Here is an 8,659-nt window from a genome sequence, read left to right on the forward strand (position 1 = left end):
ATATCGTTAACTATAGGATATAGCACATCTAGTACAAGATATCGTTAACTACAGGATATAGCACATCTAGTACAAGATATCGTTAACTATAGGATATAGCACATCTAGTAAAAGATATCGTTAACTACTGGATATAGCACATCTAGTACAAGATATCGTTAACTACAGGATATAGCACATCTAGTACAATATATCGTTAACTACAGGATATAGCACATCTAGTACAAGATATCGTTAACTACAGGATATAGCACATCTAGTACAAGATATCGTTAACTACAGGATATAGCACATCTAGTACAAGATATCGTTAACTACAGGATGTAGCACATCTAGTACAAGATATCGTTAACTACAGGATATAGCACATCTAGTACAAGATATCGTTAACTACAGGATATAGCACATCTAGTACAAGATATCGTTAACGACAGCGCAGTCAATAAATACGACGTGCGACTGAATGCCTACTCGAGTGTACTAAATTAACAATTAAACTCGGTACCAGTAGTTCTGTTTTTAAGCCGAGTGCCAAAGTTGGCAAGTTACCAATTACTTTGTCTACTAATGTGCATGCCATCTCTTCGGTAAACGCATATGTACGCTCAAGTCGAATGCATTCGGTGTCTTCCTCTTCACGTGCCTGCATTCCATACATTCTATGTTTTACTCAGTACCTGTTACGGTTCTCTGTAGCACTAGAAATTATACTGTTAAAAAAGGAAGTGAACGATATTTAACTCTCTAGTAATTTGCTAACGTGTAGAATATGCAGAGAACATTAGCACTAATTAATGGAAATAATTACAAAATTGGTGGTACTTCTATTAATGTTTTGTGTGTGAGTCATATGTTATTAGGTGTCGGGGCCGGCGAGAGTTATTCCGGGCCTGGGGCTAATCATCTACATAATATCAGTTAACTATAAAAAAAAATACAATTTTCCGAGCCTTTTTCATGGCAAAGTTTTAATGCCCTCTGAAAAGTCAATTTGTACGGCCCGGGGATAATTCCCCCGTTCGCCCCCCCCCTCTATCGGTGGTCTTGTTATATATATATAACCAAAAAGCAATAATTCAATTATTATTTTTAGATTACTAGTTAATTATCGGATTGAATTGAAAATACCAAATCGGTATTAAAGAACAGATACCTCACCTCAAGTGAAAACTAATCATTGCTTCTAGTGATTATCAATATAACATTATAAACCAGATAGATATGAATGGTTCGCTAGGGAGTCATTAACAGTTTTACTGGCACAACTGCCAACAAATCTCATGCTCTACTGCATCTGTACCTGTAGACAATACCACTTCAATTCCATTATCACCGACATAAGTATCCAAGGTGAATAGACACCTTTGTCTCAGATAAGCTAACACGCTTTGATGGCCCGAAATACTTGGTCACAGTCTATTCAACTAAAATGTGTTTCAGCTTTCGTCAGTTCAGAAAATGGTTTAGATATCCTGAAAAGACGTCGTCACCAAAATGGCGACAGTACAGCTGTTGTCTCTTAAGTTAAGTTCAGTCTTTAAGTTTAGTAATCCTAGCAAGATCTGTACACACACCATCACTATGGAATATGTGACCAAGGAATACTATCTGTGTACATCTACGTGCAAGCTTTCTTGGCTTCAATTTCAAGCCTTATTTCTTTATCCATTGAAAAGTTATTCCAAGATTTTACAGCAGCAGACTGGAAGATATGGCCAAATACCAAAATGTCATCTACATAGATAAAAAAAAAAAGAACATCCTTTCCATTGCAGCCATCTCAGTGTAAGCTTCATCAGCCACTCAAAAATGACAAACACAATACACAGGCCAAATTGTATGAGAGAAATTCAAAGAAGACAGCACCGACTTGCCAGTATCTGGAAGTCAGATCGATGTGCTAAACCAATGCACACTTTCCACCATGTCCAAGACATCAGAAAGGCATCTATGCGTATCTACACAAAGTATTAGCACACCTTCTTGCTTTCTGATAAACAATAAATGGAGACACCCACGTACTCTCAATTCCAACATCCATTCGACCTGTACACAGGCCAAGTCCCTAGAAGCCTTCATGTTGGCTATTTATGAGATGCGTGTTATCTGTGTATGTGGTAATGTGTCACAATTGCCTGGTTCTATTAAAATATCGTAAAACTCGACCGACAACTCAAAGCTTCTGTCACTATGTTGAACCACAATCTGAACAAGCACCCTTATATACTTTTGTTGTACAACTTGTTCCGTCTGCTTCTACTTCATTCACTATATTGACGGCTGGCTACTCCACTGGGGTGATGAATAGCCAAATGTACATAATTACAGGTCAGCATTTACAGCAAACTGTTCGAGTGAGAACAGTCTGATTTCTGGACAAAAAAAAACTGTTTTGTGAAAAGTGCACTAGAACATATCAATACACTGTACACTACTTGTACATTCAAAAGCAGAGTAACTTCCTACGTTCCTCCTCAACATGTATTTGCATGATCCACAGTTCTATTGCTCAATATGTATGTATCTCTTCCATAAAATTTAATTCATTAGTTGTACACGTGAAACTGGCTAAATATTTTGCTGGTGTTTCATCCCTAGGATACTAATACTTGAAACAAGATTGGAGACAAATACCCTTCTCCTGCAAGTGGCTGTAACAAGATAAAGTCAGAGACTAACTTCTTCACTTTCATCTAGCTTGTCACTGTTTACAAAACAAAGTTCATATTAACTGGATTTACTCGGTAAAACGTAAAGTTGACCATCATTCTGAAAGACCCTCTATCAACCAGAAACTCGACTTCACTTATATGTGCCTTTACCAGTATATTACAAGCACCCCCCCCCCCCATACAGCTCTGTGAAAGTTGAACACAAGCTGATTCCTCCAGGGCAGTCGGCAAACTCAACCAGGAATCAGTTAGTTTAATGGCTTTTCTGCACCTCTTCCATCTGTTATTGAGTTGGGCAAGAAATCTGGAAATAAGTTATGGACAATTTTCTTAGGAATGTTCCACAGTCAACAACTAATCTATTCCTCCCGTCCAGAGTATCATGAGTACTCTGGATAGCTATAACCACTCACTGGTATGTAACGTGGCTGCGAGATGCTCGTGGCAGGAAAACTTTGTGTTGAATTCCACGCTTTTGAAATGTGGATACGTCCAAAGGCCATTCTCGCCTAGGTGGAATCACTGTAACACCTACTGTGGACTTCATCCTCTCCAGCAAATTTACAGGTATTATAATACTTATTAACGAATCTGTTTCTTGTCCCTGGACGTGTACACAACATTTGTTTATTTTGAATTTAAGTTACTCGAGAGCTAGCCGTCCCTAATTTAGCAGTGATAGTCAAGAGGTAAGGCAGTTAGTCAACATCACCCACCGCCAACCACCAGGCCGTACACATATAACACAAATTTAAGATATTTACGCATGTCTATGTCAAATATGGCAGCACGACTTTATTTTAATTAACGATATCCACCAAACTGTTTGTATTTAACAATATGAAATTATATTTAATGTTCAAACTAATTTTATTTAAGTTGAAGTTTTACTTCATTTCCTCCCGACCGGTTACTCGTCAAAAATTAATTTCAACGAAACCTTGACAAATTAAATACAATTAATTTTAATGTGATTAAGTGAAATGATAAGTTAACAAAAGGGTACACTAATCCAAACTTTTGAGGTTAAATAAATAAAAAATATACTTAAATCAAACTATAAGGAAACGCCCACCTAAAACTACTTTGCTCTTCGAACCATTGTCAAATCCAACTAATTCATAACAAACGACTAAAAATTAACATTACAATTTCAACACCCTATTTAACAAGCACAGCTGACTTACCTTCAATATATGCTCAACTTCAGCATGACTTTTCACACAGGTCTCCCCCTAGTGAAAAATACAGAAAATTAGAAATATCGATTTAAATCCGAATGATTGATAATCATGTCAATAATTTTAGAATCCGTGAATTTTCGTACATTTAGTCATGTTAAATTATTATAAGTAACTATTTGTTTTTGTTGTAGAGCAAAGCCTCATTGGGCCATTTGCTATGTCCACCGCACGGAATCGAGTCCCGGATTTTAGCGTTGTAAGTCCGTAGACTTACCTCTTTCCCACCGGGGGACTATTATAAGTAAACAATTTCTAATAGGTTTTGTTAACTGAAACAATAATTAAATGAAAACCTTGAAATTCGGGATTCACAACTATTTCACAGCAGTTAGTATTCTAAATTTCTTAAACAGGATTTAAACTTCGGGGATTGCACGTTACAAAGATATATTAAGTTTTCAGTGTTGACTGAAGGATAAGCAACCATTTACATCGAAAACGGTAAACAACTTCAGATAATTTTTTTTATTATTATTATCTTACCCGATATTTTGGCTTACGCCTTTTTCAAGGATTACAAACATTTACATATTCCCTTCAAAACAATAAAAACTACAGAAACAAGTAATTAAATTACATACGGTGAGAGTTACGCTTACTTGCAAAAAAAACAAAACAAAAAACGTAGTTTGCATTAAGTAAAAAGGCCAGTTTAAATAGCGAAGGAAAATTAGTTGGTCGAAATACACCGTGTACTTGGAGAAAAAAAAAGGAAATTAAATGGCAAAGGAAAATCGTATAGACATTACTTGGTCGAAATAAACCGTTTAATTTAAGGGCGAATAAATGGCGAATGAAAATCGTATAGACATTACTTGGTCGAAATACACCGTATAATTGGAGAAAAAAGGAAATTAAATGGCGAATGAAAATCGTATAGACATTACTTGGTCGAAATACACCGTATAATTGGAGAAAAAAGGAAATTAAATGGCGAATGAAAATCGTATAGACATTACTTGGTCGAAATACACCGTTTAAATGGGGGGGGGGGAACGAAATGGCGAATGAAAATCGTATAGACATTACTTGGTCGAAATACACCTATAATCCATCACAGTATTTCAATATCCTTTTGTGTTTGATAAAAACTATCGATTTGCACTCGTACCTTTAATACACCATAAAAACAGAAGAAGTCACGGAATCATAACGCTGGTTGATATATGACACACACACAGATACTCACGATAACAGCAGTCGAAAGCTCGAACACTACTAATAACGTAAAACCTATACTGTATTTCGTCATCATAGCTTAATGGATGATCCAACAGAACCAGAGAATAGATTGTGGTGAATACGAACTTAGTGAAACAAACCTCGCCTTTTAGTCTTACCTTCCTGCTTGGTCAGGCATCATACATAACAACATGTGTAAAAATTGTTTTCTTGTATAGACATTTTTATTATTGTGTTTACTACAGGTTTATATTGAAATCGTTACATTACACAAATACAGCGTCTAATAAAATCAACGGTCTATTCAATCAGTAATTTCCAACTTTGGCTTTTAACGTTTTCCCTTCTGCTTAACTTTGGTTATTTACATGATTTAATCAGTATTACAGAAAATACAGCGTTTAATACTTTAAACATCCTGTCTCTTCATCAGCAGATCATGTGTGGTGCTGATTCGTAACACAAACTGTATATCATCAGTAAATAAACGTAATCCAAGTAACGTATGCGATGTATTAAAAATAACCTACTCCTAATGGAGTATACACTGTTAACACGATCAGTTCTTTCGTTTTTAGTCTGCGCTGTATATTGTGTATATTAATTATACCAAAGAAACACATTCAAACTATCAAACTTATAAAATGACCGATTCCGAAACTTTTGTTACTAAAATACTTTTCAATAAACAGGCGTGAAAAAATAATAAATGGATTTACAGTATATCAAAACAAAAATAGCAACAACTTTCATTTAAAATGACATTTGGAGTTACTTGTTTTTACAAGGATTACATTGCGTTGACCAACCTTGTAACTGAAGGTTTAAGGTCTTCTTTTACATTTTAAATAAAACGTGCTCAGTTGCGAGTCACCGATATGAAGTTACGGTACTTCTTTATAAACTCTCTCAAACGATACAATTTTCCAAAGCTGAACACACAAAGTACAGCATATATATACACCATTGTGTATAAATATATGCGTCTATATAACAATGAATTTCCGAACAAAAGTGAGCAGTATGGTATCCAGAAGTTCGATTTAAAGAAAGAATGGATATTTGTTTAGCTGACAAACCTACGATGATATTGTTGTTCGGGTGCTTGGGATTTAGCTGACAAACCTACGATGATATTGTTGTTCGGGTGCTTGGGATTTAGCTGACAAACCTACGATGATATTGTTGTTCGGGTGCTTGGGATTTAGCTGACAAACCTACGATGATATTGTTGTTCGGGTGCTTGGGATGTTATTTTCTGAGTCATTAGACATCCCCCTGTGGTTTAACACAGGAACTAATGAAAAAACACGACATGTCCCTTTACATAACACTGTCCCAAGTTATATCCTGAGCTGACTTTCACATTACTTTATCAGTCTTTCAAGCAATTATAAGATGCAACAACACCGGTTCTTTCAAAGGAAACCGAATCTGCTGGAGAAAAGGATTCTGGATTTTCAGAACCTTGCAGAACTTGACTGTACATTTTCAATAGATAGCCATATTGTAGATACCAGTGAGGACTTTGTAGACATGTTGTAGCAGTCAGACATTATATCCGAACTGAAGCACAAATGTTATTCGGGATACCCAAACGGGATAATAGCTTATGACCATGTCATTACATTATTTGCGACATTTCATCAAATAGTTATTTTCCTATAAAGTCATAAATGATTCTGTATTCATGTGAAAAAATTGTCATCAACGCACACTTACAATTTTTAACAAAAACTTTAAATTCCGAATTAAAGAAATAGCAACAACATGACAAGAGACAAGCAAGGAATTTCTTATATAAACCAACTGAAACTTTGTTCCGTCAGTTAGTGATTGCGCTTTAGTGTAAAGTTCTTGAAGAAACTGTAAAACTAAACGTTTTATATACAACTAATTAGATAAATAAAACAATGTGAAGTTATAAGGTCGTTTATTTCAAGGGTTGTCTTTTATGCTCCACAGAAATTAAATAATTGGAGAATCACTTTTAATGATGGAGCAGTTTATTTATAGCTTTGTCAAGTCATAACCTTAGTAATTAGCTTCATGGTTACTGGATGCAGGTTGGTGAATCAATCTACTCTTGTAGAAGTTCAGATACTAAATTCAGTGGAAATTTGTATAATGAGAATCTTTCCCAGTGAAAAACTGTGACAGAGGTTATAAAAATTTGACCATTTAACCATTAATGAAAACAACCTATTATAATAAATCATAAATACATTAACTAATTGTTCGGCAACATTGTATCCCTACATGGTGGTACGTAAATGATGTACTAATTGTTCGGCAACATTGTATCCCTACATGGTGGTAAGTAAATGATGTACTAATTGTTCGGCAACATTGTATCCCTACATGGTGGTAAGTAAATGATGTACTAATTGTTCGGCAACACTGTATCCCTACATGGTTGTAAGTAAATGATGTATTACTTGTTCGGCAGCATTGTATCCCTACATGGTTGTAAGTAAATGATGTACTACTTGTTCGGCAGCATTGTCTCCCTACATGGTGGTAAGTAAATGATGTACTAACTGTTCGACAGCATTGTATCCCTACATGGTTGTAAGTAAATGATGTACTAATTGTTCGGCAACATTGTATCCCTACATGGTGGTAAGTAAATGATGTACTACTTGTTCGGCAACATTGTATCCCTACATGGTGGTAAGTAAATGATGTACTAACTGTTCGGCAACATTGTATCCCTACATGGTGGTAAGTAAATGATGTACTAATTGAATATCTATATGTACAACACTTAAATAATGTTTTATAATAGTTACAATATCATTCTGTAAATGTAATTATTTAGGTAACGATCTTCCAAAACACACACGCTAAACGGATCAGATTAAAGACGCACAACAGAAAATCTAGAAAGGTGTTTTTATAGCCAGACTTCTTTGGGTATGATAATTTGGTATACTGTTTTTTGTGGGGTGAGAGGATGTATATACAGTTTGTTAGTACTTTCAACTTAATTTACCTTACTACTCTTGTACCCATAAGTGACTCGGACATATCAATAACAGGCTTAACGAAAACTATTCCATTTGAAACATCCAATTACCATTTGAATTACATGTACATAAAGGTATACGTTTCTGTCGATAGAAACAGCGCGAACGTATTACAAAGAAATAAACAACACGTAAATACTTATACAAGTACATAACGGTACACGAAACAACTACATTTGCATGAAAACTGAGTATAATTTAACAAACTGTCACAAATATTCTTCGAGTAAACACCGTCCACAATAATAACGGTTTTCGTTTCCCATCTATTATTCCTCTCATCATCACACCCTTACGTTTTGTGTGAACTGTCTGGAAAATTCTGAAACCGAGTTTGTAAGTAGGGTGAACATTAGTATCAAATATTTTATACCAAATGGTTGAAGTATTTGGTTGAAAAACAAAACGGTGATCCAGAGCCAGATTTTTCTCTAAATAATCCGACTCTACAACTAGTTTTCACCAAAGCAAAAAATGATTTAAATCCAGTTTTCCTAAGATATCCTGTCACTTTTGCAGGAGTTAACTATCT

General features: G+C 35.2%; 1 protein-coding gene across 1 annotated transcript in view; it reads right to left on the bottom strand.

Annotated features, from left to right (window-relative positions):
* The window catches only part of LOC106465338 (AF4/FMR2 family member 4-like), a 136,537-nt gene that overhangs the window by 110,971 nt on the left and 16,907 nt on the right, over window positions 1-8,659 (bottom strand). The window contains exon 3 of the mRNA XM_022393201.1: window positions 3,860-3,907. Coding sequence (XP_022248909.1) covers window positions 3,860-3,907 — 48 coding nt within the window. The remainder of the gene's footprint in view (window positions 1-3,859; window positions 3,908-8,659) is intronic.

This window comes from Limulus polyphemus, unplaced genomic scaffold, assembly GCF_000517525.1.
Source record: "Limulus polyphemus unplaced genomic scaffold, Limulus_polyphemus-2.1.2 Scaffold1913, whole genome shotgun sequence".
Lineage (NCBI taxonomy): Eukaryota > Metazoa > Arthropoda > Merostomata > Xiphosura > Limulidae > Limulus > Limulus polyphemus.